Source organism: Lynx canadensis, chromosome C1 (genome assembly GCF_007474595.2).
Source record: "Lynx canadensis isolate LIC74 chromosome C1, mLynCan4.pri.v2, whole genome shotgun sequence".
Taxonomy (NCBI): Eukaryota; Metazoa; Chordata; class Mammalia; order Carnivora; family Felidae; genus Lynx; species Lynx canadensis.
Window position 1 is genome coordinate 11,970,510 of NC_044310.1, and position 15,040 is coordinate 11,985,549.

The 15,040-nt window shown below is 55.9% G+C and overlaps 1 protein-coding gene and 1 non-coding gene across 2 annotated transcripts in view; both read right to left on the bottom strand.

Moving 5' to 3' along the window:
* PADI2 (peptidyl arginine deiminase 2) overlaps positions 1 to 15,040 on the bottom strand; it is a 42,831-nt gene that overhangs the window by 26,385 nt on the left and 1,406 nt on the right. The window contains 2 exon segments of the mRNA XM_030328292.1: positions 1,975 to 2,047; positions 2,983 to 3,166. Of these exon segments, the coding sequence (XP_030184152.1) occupies positions 1,975 to 2,047; positions 2,983 to 3,166 (257 nt within the window).
* Positions 8,348 to 8,481, bottom strand: LOC115522622. The gene has a single exon (XR_003971508.1). It is a non-coding gene; the product is annotated as a small nucleolar RNA SNORA72 (small nucleolar RNA).

Here is a 15,040-nt window from a genome sequence, read left to right on the forward strand (position 1 = left end):
AAATCCCAGGAGGAAGACTGAGGGGCAATAAAGATCTTCCAACTTTGCTCAGGCAGAGGGGAAATGTGGCTACCCCCAAGCAGAAGGGAGAAAAGAAAAAGTCCTGACTGAGCATCTTCTTTGCACACAGCATCCCATCGGGTCCCCATGAGCACAGCACAAGCATGCGCCGTGAAGAGGAGGGCCCTGGGGCTCAGAGGGGTGACGGTCCCTAGGTGGCTGAAGGGGCAGGGCCAGAACTTAGACTTATCTCTGTCTACTCCGCAGCCAGGGCTCTCTCTGCTCAGCGTGGGCTCAGAACAGAACTAGGGTTCAATGGGGGCGCCCGGGTGGCTCGGTCGGCTAAGCATCTGACTTTGACTCAGGTCATGATCTCATGGTTCATGAGTTCGAGCCCCGCCTCGGGCCCTGTGCTGACAGCTCAGAGCCTGGAGCCCGCTTCGGATTCTGTGTCTCCCTCTGTCTCTGACCCTTCCCTGCTCATGCTCTGTCACTCTCTCTCAAATAAATAAACATTAAACAACAATTTTAATGGGCAGGCTTATTACTGGAGTAAACCACAATTTTACTGACCCGTGCAATCTAAACTATCTGGAAGCGTAGTTAGTATGTTCTGGGGTCTCGGCCCTGTTGCTCCCTCTGCAAACAAGCTTCAGGGTCTTTTCGTGGAGAGGGGGGTCCAGTCCTGCCTCCTCACGGGGCATTGCCATCTGTTCTGTGTGCCTCGCTTTGGCAGAAGTCTCGCTAATGGCATGCTCAGCCCTCTGGGACCACCCCCGTTGGACAGGCCTCTGGCCGCTGCCCTTCCTGCTTTGTCACCAGTGTCCCTGTCTCTGTGGGATTCGGTTTCCTCAGGGCCGGTCATCTGAGACATCCTCACGTGCATACACCTGCTGGCTCCCGCCTGCAACGGGGGAGGCGTTGGCGCCTGTCTCCCAAGGCCCCGCGGAGGGCGTCCTGAGGACCCCACCCCAAGGCTGGGCTCTCCCTCGTGAGGTGCAGAAAGAGGGTCAGGGTAACCAGCAAAAGAACCCACTGGGGAAAAGGTGAGAAGCAGGGGAGCGTTGCTGTTGAGCCCATTTTGGTGGCTAATGGCACACGGCTGGAGGAGGCGGCCCTGACGTGGGAATTAATTGTTTTCTAGGGGCAGTTCTGAGACTCCCCCCGTCGATCCTTGGGACAGCTAGGAGAGTAGATGGCAATCGTGACAGTAAAACGTCTAGGATTGGAGCCTGGCACGCTGTAGGTGCTCAATAAAGCTCAGGAGTTTCTCCTTCTCCTCCTCAAAGCACCCAGCACAGGCCGGGACACAGAGTGGGTGTTGAAGAAATGGAAGCCATTTTTACTGTTTTTAAAGCGCTCAGCACAGAGTTGACTCTCAGTAACTGGTGGTTCTCTCCCCCTGCCATGTGGCAACTCTATCAATGCTACATTAAGGCTGGACAGACAGAATGACCCCCTGAAATATCCTCCCGGAAAAAGCATATACACATGTACATGGAACACCTCCACTGCAGAAGAAGCCGACCTGAAGGTCTGGAGAAGACCCCACCCCATGTGCCCTGGCACCCGGGCAGGGGAGTGCTGTGCAGATGGGAAGGCCCTGGGAGGGGAATAATCCTGAGCTCCGGACTCAACCTGCTGTGGAGTTGCTGTGTGACTTTGAACAAGTTCCCTAACCTCTCTGGGCCTTGCTGTGCCAAATGCCAAATGAAGGGCTTGGACTAGGCGAGTTAAGGGCCCAGGCATCTCTGTTTCCACGGCTGGGTCCAGGGTGAGTTGCTGGCGGGCCAGGGCCTGCCTCCTCCTGCAGGACACCCCCCAACCCAGTACGGAAGGGACTGGGTACCTGTGCATCCCTTCTCGGGCCCGCATTATTCAGAGGAAGCTCCGAGTGCCAGGTCCGCGGCACTGAAAACAGGCCAGGTGCCCCTGGGGAGCAAAGGCACACGGGTCACAGCCCCACCAACTTACCGATGGCCGTGAGGAAGAGCCCAGCCTGGTCAATGGGCATGCTCCCCTCCTCCTCGTAGTAGTTGACGGTGACCTTGGCAGGGAGGGGCGCACCGGGAGGGAGAGAAGAGCAGAGATCACAGATCACAGGCAGCAAGGTCTGCAGGGACCCCCCTCCCTGACTCATACCTCACGGCCTCTCAGGCCAGTTCTCCCCTAACATGCAAACCGCCTCCTCCAGGAAGCATTCCTGGGTTGCGGGGCTGCTTCTGTCCAATTATCCAACCGGACAGGGGCCTCCCCTCCTCTCAGAGGGCATCCGGGGTGCTGACTGCTTACCTGTGTGCCCCGGTGCATTCTGCTGGGTCTACCATGGCGTATGACTAGCTTCTGCTAAGCAACCAGGGCACGGGACTGAGGTTGTTTGCTTTGAATAACGCCCAGAGCCATCACTGCCGTGGGGCACATGGCAAAGCTCGTAATCAAAGGACCCAGCGAGGAGACATCTGGTCTCAGCTCCGGGCAAATCACCCAGGGGCACTCAGTGCCCCATTTAGACCCCGCTGAGACCGAGGACGTTGCGGGGTGTACCTTCCAGCGATTCTAATAGATCACTCGGCAGCCGACAGCCTTAACCTTCCACGAAATCATCACTCGGCCGTCTGGCACGGAGCTTCCAAAACAGTAGCCACCAGCCACACGTGGGTACCGAGCACATAAACGTGGCAAATCTGATTTCACACGCGCCGTGCGATATGGACTTGGTACGACAAAGAACGTGAGCCAGCTCCTTAGTCTTTCTTTTATGCTGGTATCACGTCAAACTCGTAAGACTGTCCTCTATGGTGTTAAGGGCCACGCACTGCGAAAATTAGGCCCACCTCTTTCTTTTCGCCCTTTCACTGTGGCAACTAGACAATGGGCAAAAGGGGGGGGTGTGGTTCCCACTCGCTTTGCGTTGGGACGGCGCGGTCTAGCTGGGCCCCTGGTCCCCGCCGCCCTCGGAGCACCTCCCCGGCCGCGCGGTACCTTGTCGCTGCTGGCCTCGGTGCTGGCCTGGCTCATAGTGACCCGCAGCGTGGTGCTGGGCGACAGAAGCCAGCGCTGTTTGCCGTTGGCGGCCACCTCCTCGGCCTGCCCGTCACGCACCACCTCTACCCGCACGCGCTCTGAGTGCTTCAGGCTGAAGGTCTGGGCCTCGGCAGGGGCCGCACTGGAGGGAGAGAGGAGAGCGGGTCGGAGGAGGCGATCCCCGGACAGGTGGGACAAGGGGCTCCAAGAAAAAACTTCTGGGGGGCCAGGTGGCAAGGGCCCTTCTGGGGGATCGGGTCTGGGGGCCCCCGCAAAGGACCCCGCTGCACTACAATCACCTGGTTGTGAGGAGGGCCCTCAGTTAAAATACAGATTCCTTGGGGGGCACCTGGGGGGCGCAGTTGGTTAAGCGTCCGACTTCAGCCAGGTCACGATCTCGCGGTCCGTGAGTTCGAGCCCCGCGTCAGGCTCTGGGCTGATGGCTCAGAGCCTGGAGCCTGTTTCCGATTCTGTGTCTCCCTCTCTCTCTGCCCCTCCCCCGTTCATGCTCTGTCTCTCTCTGTCCCAAAAATAAATAAACGTTGAAAAAAAAAATTAAAAAAAAATACAGATTCCTTGGGCCCGTCTCGTACCCACTGAGTCAGAACGTTCGAGGGTGGGGCCTGCGGCTCTGAATTCTTAATGGCTTCCTCATGGCTTCCGACGGGCACCCGTGTGGTACCTTACGGGTCCAGGCCCAGAGGCCTGGACCAAGGAATGAACTTGCTCCAAAGGCAGGGCCCGCCCCCCCTTCCCATGTCTGAGCTACAGGCAGAACTTGGTGGAAAGGCCTCAAAGCGGCAGGCGCCCAAGTGCGGGGTCTGCCCAGGGAAGGAGCCTGGAACTTGGGTCCTCAAAGGGCAGGGGTGGGTTGGCTCTGTCACAAAGGCCCCTCCCGCCGTGACTTTCTTTCCCACCTTGGAACTTCCCCTCTCACAGTCATTCCTAGGGGTTCTGGGGCGGCCTTCTATGAAATGGTGGTACATTTGGAATTCTCGAAAAGCCATTAAGATTTCAGGGCAGGAAGCGGACTGGTTTGATCTGGTTTGATCTAGGCACATTTGTGTCCCCCCACAGATACACATGTTGGAGCCCTGCTCCCCAACATGACTGCATCTGAAGACAGGGCTTTTAGAAGATAATTAAAGTGACATGAGGTCATGCGCACGAGGTCCCGTCTGATAGGGCTGGCCGCCTTACGAGAAGGGGAAGAGAGATCTTTCTCCCACGCACCGAGGAAGGCCACAGCCAGAGAGCGGCTACCGGCCCGCCAGGAAGCATTCCCACCCCAACCCGACCACGCTGGCCCCTGATCTCAGACTTCCGGCCTCCAGGGCTGGGAGAGAGAATTGGCTCTTTTCAAGCCCGCCAACCCGCGGTATTTTGTTACTGCCTGAGACACTGGTTTAAGGGGAGGCCACAGGAAGGACAGGGAGACTGGGGGAGGAAGGTGTCCGGGGAGGACAGTTTTGCTAAAGCCAGCGCCCAGTCTGAAGAGGGCTCAGGGGGATTTAGGTGGGATTCCCCTGGGCTTTGGGACTAAGACATAGAGGTAAGTGTCAGCTTTGAAGGCACATCTGCCGTCCCGAGGGCCCGGCACTCCCGGTTCCTGAGCTGTTCTCCACTACAGTTGGGCATCAGAATCACCAGAGGGTGCGGTCTAAATCCTCAGGGTTTTTCTTTTAAGGCTGGAGATTTGCGGATCCTCTCCCCGGAGCGTCTGGCTGGCAGAGCGGAGGTCCGGCCGGGGCAGCTGCAGAGGTGAGCAGCGGCCAGAGGCTGGGTGAGAGGTTTAGGGCAGAGGTTCTCAAAACTCAGCAGCATCACCTGGAACACTTGTCTAAATGACGATCGCCAGGCCCTCCTCAGAGTTTCAGATTCAGACGCTCTGGAGTGGGGCCTGAGACTTTGCATTTCTACCATTTCCTTCCTTTTCTTTTCTTTCTTTCTGAGAGAGGGAGGGCACGAGTGAGCAAGGGGCAGAGAGAGAATCCCAGGAGGTGCAGAGAGAGAGGGAGAGGGAGAGAAGCAGGGCTTACCCGAAGCGGGGCTCGAACTCACGAACCGTGAGATCACGACCTGAGCCCAAGTCAGATGCTTCACGACTGAGCCACCTGCGTGTCTACTGTTTCGGGGACCTGTTGGTGATGCTGCTTCAGAGCTACACGGGTCTAGGGAGCCACTGGTTTAGACGCCCGGCAGTGCAGTCTGGTGGTTAGAGCTCTGGGGTGACCAAGGTTGTGAGTGAGTCTGTGGAGGCTGCCAGGCAGGGTGTCTCTGAGCCAGGCCACGGACTGCAGGGGCCGCTGGCCAAGACCACTGGTCCGGGGCACTGCAGGAGAGCGTGGGTCAGGGTCTGGCCGTCCATGCCCGGGGCTGGGAAAGGAGCCTGAAAAAGCTCCAGGGCCACCCTGTTTCTTGTCCAACTGCCCCCTTCTGAACTCCTGAGCCCATCTCGGGGTCACTGAGCTGATCTGAGGCTGGACGCTTGTTGGCGGTGGGCTGCTGTCCTCCGTCCACACTCATGGTTGGGAGAAGCAGAGTCACAGCAAAAACCCGGATTGGGGGTCCACTTGCTTAACACGTGGGCTTGAGCCCGATTTTGCCACTGAGTTGCCGAGGGAGGCTTGGGCGTGTTCCTTGCACCTTCTGCGTGTCCATCTGCCCACCCAGAAGACACCCACCCACCCCTCCTGTCCCACGGGCTTTGTCCGTCATCCGTCACAGGGCAGGGACTGAGTTTTGTCTCAGGGTGTTGCCACGGGGTACCTGTTCTCTGGATGGCAAGCCCCCGAGGGCTTCAGGGGCTCCCCGCCCCGCCTCCTGCAGAGACCAGCGTGGGGCTGGGCACATCACACACACCCCAGCAAAGAGGGTGGAGCTGAGCAGGACAGAGGTGAGCCTTCTAGAAGTGCCAGGCGGCATCGCCCAAAGGGCACACGTGTAAGACGCTGTGAGGTGGCACATGGATGCACAATTGAAAAGATTTATGTATTTATTAAAAGTGTTATCTTTTCGGGGCGCCCGGGTGGCTCAGTCCGTTGAGCGTCCGACTTCGGCTCAGGGCATGATCTCGCGGTCTGTGAGTTCGAGCCCCCTGTCGGGCTCTGTGCTGACAGCTCAGGACCTGGGGTCTGCTTCCGATTCTGTGTCTCCTCCCCTCTCTGCCCCTCCCTTGCTCATGCTCTGTCTCTCTCTGTCTCTCAATAATAAATAAATGTTAAGAAAAAAAATTTAAAAAAAGCGTTATCTTTTCATGGCAATTGATAAAGGATTGCCATTTATGGTAATAACATAAGTTCTCCATTTATTTATTTTTATTAAAATTTTTTAAGTTTATTTATTTTGAGAGAGAGAGAGAGAGAGAGAGAGAGAGACAGCGTAAGTGGGGGAGGGGCAGGGAGAGAGAGAATCTCAAGCAGACCCTGAGCTGTCAGCACAGAGCTCAACTTGGGGTTCGGACTCCCGTGAGATCATGACCTGAGCCAAAACCAAGAGTCAGACACGTAACTGACTGAGCCACCCAGGAGCCCCTATTTACTTATTTTTTATTAAAATAGGCTCCAAGACCTCGTGATGGAGAGTCACATGCCCTACCCACTGAGCCAGCCAGATGCCCTGCAAGATCGCCACTTAAAGTTAGGGGCGCCTGGGTGGCTCAGTCAGTTGAACATCCGACTTTTGATCTCAGCTCAGGTCATGATCTCATAATTTGTGAGTTCGAGCCCCGCATCAGGTTCATCCCCCCTCTCTCTCTGCCCCTTCCCTGCTCAAGCTCTCTCTCTCTCTCTCTCTCTCTCTCAAAATAAATAAACTTAAAAAAAGTAAAATAAGATAAAGTTATAAAATGTGAGTTGATGTAAAGAAAAATGTTAACAGTACTACAGGTAGAATACAGTGTGGGGGAAAAATCACAAGCCTGGGCAATTGTGGTCTCAGGTCAGGAAAATATTCCTCTAGCCCAAGTCCCAGCTTTGACCATCAACTTGCCGGATGGCTTTGGGCAACGCACTTTTCCTCTGTTTCACCAAATGGAAAATGGGAGCATGACACCAGCGGGAGGCGGCTGGCACCGGGGGAGCGCAGGCCCTGCACCCAGGGGTGAGGAGGGAGGCACTGAAAAGCTGGGGATCTCTCGTCTGGGTCCCCACTTCCCTTTACGCACAGCCACTATGATTTCATCTGGTTTTATACGTTGGGTTTCTGCATACAGTTTAGAAAACAATGCTTTACAAACTCACAGGGCAGGATGAGTTTTAGGACCCGACTTTGACAACTGCTGCTCTAAGTGATGCTTCCTGCCACCTTCGTTCCTCGGGGTCAGTGAGAAACTGGAGGAGGCCCCAGAGGCTCAGGGGGTTAACGCCTGGCCCTGGCTGGCATTGGAGCTCCAGGGCCCCATTCCCTCCTACCCCAGCACCAGCCCTGCTCTGAGCTGAGCAAACAGCTATTCTTGGAGCGGCTCTGGCAGAAGCAACAAAGGCACCCATTGTCCCCTGGAGATCCTGTTGGCTGCCTCCCTCCCCAGAAAGAACCAACCTCTCAGAGCTCATCCCCCAGAAACCCGAGAACCAGGGGCTGTGGGCACCTTGATTGTCCCTGGAGAAGGCAGGGAGGGGCCCAGGATAGTATCGAGGGACCGAGTGGGGAAATTGGTGGCGGCCACGATCAGGTCACGATCTCACGGTTCATGAGCTCGAGCCCCACGTTGGGCTCTGCACTGACAGCATGCAGCCTGCTTGGAATCTTCTCTCTCTCTCTGCCCACCCTCCGCCCTGCTTGTGCTCTCTCGCGCGCTCTCAAAATAAATAAATAAACTTAAAAAAACACTGCATTTCTTCCCCCCCCCCCAATTTATGGAGGAACAACTGACAAATATAATTGTGCATATTTAAAGTGTCCAACATGATGATGTGCTACACATACACGTTGTGGAATGAAACTGCATGTCTTTCTTTTCTTTTTAAAAAAATGTGTTTAATGTTTATTCATTTTTGAGAGAGAGGGAGAACGTGAGCAGGGGAGGGGCAGAGAGAGAGAGACACAGAATCTGAAACAGGCTCCAGGCTCTAAGCTGCCCTCAGAGAGCTGGATGTGGGGCTTGAACTCATAGACTGTGAGACCATGACCTGAGCCAAAGTCCAACGCTCAACCGACTGAGCCGCTCGGGTGCCCCGTGTCTTTTCTTCGTTTCGTTATTCATTTAGTGGCAAACTAACAACGGTTATCTTCAAAAGTTATTACAGCAAAGGTGCTATCATTTCTCGAGGTGAACGGGAGACCTAGGATCACGGACCCTTCCCGCCTAAGAGGCATCCCTGGGGTATGTCACCAGCATTTGCAAAACCAGGACTAGGGGAAGGGACAGGGGTCTGGGGACACGCGCGTGGTCTTAATATGGCGAACGTGTAGCCTGGAGACTGCCTTTCTAATAAGCTCCCACAGTTTGAGAAGCAACGAATTGGACACAGAGAGGAGGAGGACGAGCAGAGGATTCCCAGCAGCACGGGCAGCCTGGGTGGCCGTTGAAGCGGACGTTAGCCGAGCGCGTTGGAGAAACGAGGGAGAGCAGCGTGGCCGCGGTTTGTGAGCAAAGGGGAGGGGGGTGGCGGGAGGAGAGGACCTAGCTCATGGCGAGGAGCTGGCCTTCCCCCTGCGTCCCCCCCGAGGGCACTGATGGCTTCTAGGCTTCGGTGACATGATCATTTTTGCGCTGTAGACAGAGGGCCCAGGGTGCGGGGTGGGGAATGCGTTTCAGGAGAGCAACAGTGGAAGGGGGGATGGTTCAGTGAAGTGACTGCCGCTATCTGGGTGAGTCAGGATGGCGGTGTGGGACAAGGTGATGGCCGTGGGAATGGAGAGTCATGGCTGGTGTCACACAAAGGAGCTTTGAGCAAGACTGGAATGCGGTGTCAGATGTGCAAGAGGGAGGTTGGCTGAGCCCGGCCCGAGGGAATGGACTGCGGAGACCTAACAAGTGCCCGGCCCCGCGAAGGTTTTAGGGCGTCCGAGGAACCGGTCGGTTTCTCCGATCTTCGCTCAGTCAGAGGGAAGGGTCACCAGCTTGGCCTCGTGGGGCTGGGGTGCCCACTCGGCCCCAGGCGTGAGGGCACGGCGTGCCCGCTCCTAGCTGGCATCTGGAACTCTCGGCTTATCCACCTGTCCCGGGCCTCGTTAACACCAGGCGGGGATCACCCCCACAGGGAGCCCAGCTCCTGGCGGTCTGACTGCGACATCCTGCCCTCGGGTCTCTGCAGGATGTGAGGGGGTTCGTGGGTGCCAGCTTGGCAGGCAACGCCAAGGCGAGCACCCTCCAGACGGGAGGAAGGCAAAGCCTCTAGCTGGCGTGATGGGGGCTGGGGACGGGGATGGGTCTCTCTCTGCCTGGTGACCTCAGCAGCCTCTCTCAGGAGGCACTGGTGCTTCCAGCCGCCCCTCTCCTTAGGGCACAAACAGTCTCCTCTGTGGCCACTCCCTCCCCAGACGCCTTCAGTGGCTCCCCACTGCCTACGTCACAAAGTCTAACGTCTGAGCCTGGCAGTCAAAGCCCTGGCTTGAGCTCACTGACTCTCTAGCCTTACGCTCTAGGCTACGGAGTCGATGTCCTTTCTGCCCCTGTGGGTCCCTACTGTCTTGCCAGGTACCTTTGCTCCTGCATGGCATGTCCTGTGCACCCCATGACACTGTGCACCCTGTCCATCCTTCAGCTTGGCTGCCTCCTCCTCCAGCAAGTCTTCCCTGATGCCATCCGCCAGGATTCCTCCCTCCCCCCACTTTGTTGGTGCCTCAAACGGCACTTAAAACAAATGCTCAACATTTCTTTCCCATGAGTCTCATGGATGTTTTGAGGCCATAGCTCGTTATCGTTTTACTAATATTACAATAAGCCCAACGGTACTTCACGATAATGACTTACTGAGTATTTACTACGTGCCAGGCGCTGTTGGAAGCCCTTGACTCACGGGATCTCGGTCCATCCTCCCGACACCCCATGAGGTCTGTCTCAATATCGTCCCATTTTACAGGGGAGCATGTTGAGACTGGCAGAGGGTGAGCACTTGCTCCGAGTCTCAGGGACGGTGTTGGCAGAGCGTGGGGGTAAATTCAAGCTCTCTGAGCTCTGGGTCTGGTGGCTCCCTTCCTGGGGGAGGATCCACAGGTTACAGTCTTCCCTAAAGGTCCTCTGGTGGAAGGCGAGGGGAGAATGTCAGGCCTGGCTTAGGACAAGAGCAAATGAGAGGCCCTTAGGGACCCCTAGAGCTCCCTGCTGATTTTGTAGGTGGGGTCAGAGGCCCAGAGAAGGGACACCGAAGGCTTGGGTGAGTGGCCTAGATAGTCAAAGCCCCTGGCCATGGAGTCTGGCGTGGCTGGACAGGCAGGGCTGCCTCTGAAAACTGCCCCCCCCCGCCCGCCCCATCTAACAGGTGTCTGTCCAGCCGGGGGAGGGGGGAGAGGAGAGGTCAATGGTGGTGAGCCCCTGTCACCATGCTCCCAACCTGATGCAGGGCCCTGAGGGCAAGGAGGGAAGGCTCTCGGGGACCCCAGCTATGCAAGCTGGGCCGGACACACAGGGTACAAGGTCCTCCTTAGAACGCGGCCCCCCTCCCCCCAACCCCTCCCAGGAGCTAGCCTGAAACCAGAGCCCCCGAACCGCTCCTGGCAAGGCCTCCTCTTTAGGGTTGAGAGCGCTGGGCGCTGTTCTAATTTATGAGGCCTCCTGACTTGGCCTGATTCCTCCTACCATCATTCTCTTAGGAGCAAGCGCCGCTCTGGCCAAGCTCGGCTACATGCCCTTGACCTTCCACTGGCCAGTCCAACGGTGCTCATCCCTTGAGGCTGGGGGTGGGGAGCTCAGCCCAGTGACAGGCCAGTCTACATGCATCACTGGCCACATCCATCCATTCATTTACTCAATGAAGGAGCCCTTCATTGACTCGAGGGCTGGAGGTGTATGGGAGTGAGGAAGGCAGCCGGTGTGGAGAATGCTGCTCAGAGGAGGTGATATCTGAGCTAAGCCTTGGTGGATGAAATGTCAGGCTTGCAGAGGTCTGGGGGATGGTCCTCCAGGCAGAGGGAACAGCATGTGCAAAGGCCCTGTGGTGTGAATGAGCTTGGTGTGGTCGAGAGCTAGTAGGATCCACAAAACCAGTGCGGCCAGAGTGGAGTGTGTGCAGGGTCGTTGGCAGGAGATGGGATCGGTGAGGCAGGGCTTGGCACTCTAAGGGAAGGGGAGATCATGGCACACCAAGTCTCCATTGCTTCTAACTGGATCGCAGACCCTCCCTGGCCTTTGTCCTAAGGACACTTTCTAAAACACTCATACCAACCGAGGAACAGGGAGGGAGGGAGTCTGAGAAGAGTCGAGGGAGTGAGGTGGTGAATTTTGAGGCTCTGGGCTCTTCCCCAAAGTGGGGTACAAATCTGTACCCCTCCCTATTTTCCCAACATTTTACTGTGCCTGCTTCTCCCGCCCTGGTACCCTCCTTCCTATCTTCTGCCCGAAAGTGATGGTCAAGATCCTGCCAAGAGACATGGCTGGTCAGCCTCTGCCCTGGGGTATGCCCTGGGGTATCCTCGGCGCGGGGATCATTCCCACCTCCCTTCTCATCCTGAGGTCAAGTGTAATTTAGGAGGCCACCCTGCAGAGGCAAGAGACAATTGTTCACATCACCTGTGCCCTGAAGTTCCTGTGGACTTCAGGATACGGATCCTGAACTTTCTCCAGCAGAGTGAGGGGGCCGCCTCTCACCCCCCAGGACTGTGTAAACAAAGGGAGGGGTAGGAGAATCTGCCTTCACAACTTGGTCTGTGGGTCAGCGGGAGAGTCAGGCAGAGTGTGATCACCCCATTACTTGACCCCGCGGCTGCCCTTTCTCCAACGCCTCCCAGCTCTGGGGGTGTCCCTGCTGGGAAACCAAAGGTGAGTGGGGAGGAGGGTGAAACCAACATGGGAATGTCACTGCTCTGTGCCCTCACTAGCTTCAAGCCAGGATCAGGCGGGGGCCCCGGCAGCCCCAGTGAGGAAGCAGCTGCCAGCTAAAGGGAACATCGGGGGAGATGGTGCGGGCAAGGCGTACCTGTGCCAGACCTAAGATAAGATGTTTGGGCGTGAGAGAAGGAAACAGAAAGCGCCTTCAATAACTATGGCAAAGCAAATCTCTAGATAAAAATCCCCACTTCCCCTTTTCTGTGTGTTTAGTCACAGCTCGCTAGAACCAGCACCCAGAATGTGCCTGGGTCAGGGCGTCCACCCCCAAAGGGTCAGTGTGGCTGGGGAGGGGGGGGGGGTCAACCATAGGGTCTGCTGAATAACGGGGCAGGTAGGTCCCCACCGTATGTCTGGGAGGGGAGCCGCGTGTGCGTCTTAGGAAAGGGGGTGTGGGTGTGGAGACTTGTTCATTCTCTTTTGTCACTCAGGAGTGAGAAGTCAAAAATACTCCCTTACTAACTGGTCCCAGGGTCCACCAGGCCTTGTCCCTTGATGCCTCCACAGAGACCCTGGCGGGGGCGTGGGGGAGGGGGGCTCATGTGGGGTCTGGCGTCAGTATCTGTGTCTGGGTCCAGAAGGACTCATTGGGAAGTGCAGGGTGAAAGGGGGCAAGTGAAGTGTCTGGGGGCAGCGGAGGGTAGAAGGGACACAGGCTGAGAGGGTCGCCCAGTTCAACCTGCTAGTTTGAAGGTCACACAGGATAGAGTGGAAGTTAAGTCAGACAGACCTGGCCCGGAGTCCTATGTGACACCTCTCTGGGCCTCACTTTCTTCATCTACAAAATGGGATGATCTCAGCATGACCCCCAAGGTCTGCGATGAGGAAGATACAAGATAATGCATTCGGTTTCTCAGTGCTCCCTAAAATCTCTGCCATTATTAATACTGACAGTAGCTCGTAACGCTACCGATATTAGGCGTGACAACAGCAGTAACAGCTCCAGCTGCTTTGTTCTAGAAAGGGCTTCCTTCCACTAGACCGGTGGTTCTCAAACCTGGGGGTGACTCTGTCCTCCCACCAGGGGACTCCTGGCGTTACCTGAAGACATTTTTGCTTGTCACTTTTGCAGGGGCATTGCTACTGGGGTTAGAAGCCAGGGATGCAGCTAAATATTCTACGAGGCACGGAACAGCCCCCTCCCCACCCAGCAAAGAGTTATCTGGCCCCAAGTGCAACGGCGTTGAGGTTCAGGACCCCTGCTCCAGACTTGTGCTGTTCAGTACAATGACAACCGCCTACCTGGGGCTCTGGGCACTGGATGCTCGGTGAAAACTGAACTGAGATGTGCCATAAGTATAAAATTTACACACTGGATTTCAAAGACTTAGTATGAAAAAGACAATGTAAACTATCTCACTAACAAGTTTCATACTGATTACATACTGGAATGCTAGTATTTAGGATATATTGGGTTAAATAAAATATATTATGAAAATTGGGATGCCTGGGTGGCTCAGTTGGTCGAGTGTCCAACTCTTGGTCTCAGCTCAGTTCACGATCTCACAGATTTGTGAAATAGAGCCCCGAGTTGGGCTCTGTAGAGACTCATAGAGCCTGGCTGGCTAAGATTTAAGAAAGAAATGTTTGCAGCCTGGGAAACAGCCGGTTGAAAAGCAGCAAAGCAGACCAGGGAAACCAGGTGTCCTTTGAAATGTCAAGCCTGGAAACAGCCAGACCTTGCCCGTGGATCAACATTCCCACTGTGTAAATGCTTACTCTAAGGTAGAAAAACAACCCCCTTCCTGTGATGTATACACTGCCCCCATCACGTTCCGCTCGCCTGCCTGCACGTCACTACCCTGATTGTACTCATCAGCCAAAAACTTAGGAATAAGCTTTGATCCTGCTTTTGAAACTACATATTTCTTTCCCCTGCAGCCTTTGAGATGCACTGATAAGATTCTCAATAAAAACCAGGCAAGAGCTTTGCTCCGGGCCATCACCACTCGAGTTCTTGGCCCCCTCGCTCTCTCCTTTCTCTGATTCAGAAGCCTGGAGTAATCTGTCATTTGCTGCCCCAGGGTTTGCTGATCAAACCCGGCAGGGCTCTGTGCTGACGGCCCTGCTTGGGATTCTCTCTCTCCCTCTCTCTTTGCCCCTCCCCAACTCGTGCATGCGCACACTCTCTCTCTCTCTCAAAATAAACATTTAAAAATATATTTTATGAAAATTAGTTTCACCTCTTTATTTAGTGTTTTATTTATTTTTGAGAGAGAGAAAGAGAGAGAGGGAGGGAATGAGCGGGGGAGGGGCAGAGAGAGAGAGGGAGACACAGAATCTGAAGCCGGCTCCAGGCTCTGAGCTGTCAGCACAGGGCCCGACGCGGGGCTTGAACTCAGGAACCACAAGATCGTGACCTGAGCTGAAGTCGGATGCTTAACCCACGGAGCCACCCAGGTGCCCCACACCTCTTTCTTTTAATCCTAAAAATGGGGCCACAAGAAAATTAAAAATTTACACTTGTGGCTCAGTTGTAGCTGGCATTCTGTCTCTGTTGGACGGTGCTGGTCTAGACTGCACCTCTTCTCTCGGGGGTGGGGGAGTCTTAAGGGAAGTGCAGTTGCAGGGTGTGGGTTGTGGTGGCAGTGGCCGCTTTCTTGAGAAAGGACAAAGCGGATCATCACAGCTCTGCCCCCTGCAGAGGGAGGGTGAGTCCACACCTCCCCGACTCAATGCCCGCCCCACCCCACCCCGCCCCGGGGCTGGGCCTCTCTCTGCCAGGACAAGGTAGGGCAGGAGGCCTGAGCATGGCCCCTCTCTTTTCTCCCCATCCCCCCTCCGGAGGCACCATGCCAGTCTTTCAGGCTGCGGCAAAAGGGCCCCAGTGCACAAACAGGCGGGTATGGGGACAGCTGAGGCTTAGAGACCTAAGTGCCCTGGCTACCTGCCCACCCCCTGGCAGTGCTCAGTTTAGGACTGGGGGTGGGGAAGAGAGGGGAGCTCTCCCAAGCACTGAGGCCTGGACCACACTTCACTGCTGCGTTATGACCCTCAGAAACCACCCCTGGAGTTTCCATGTGGACAACC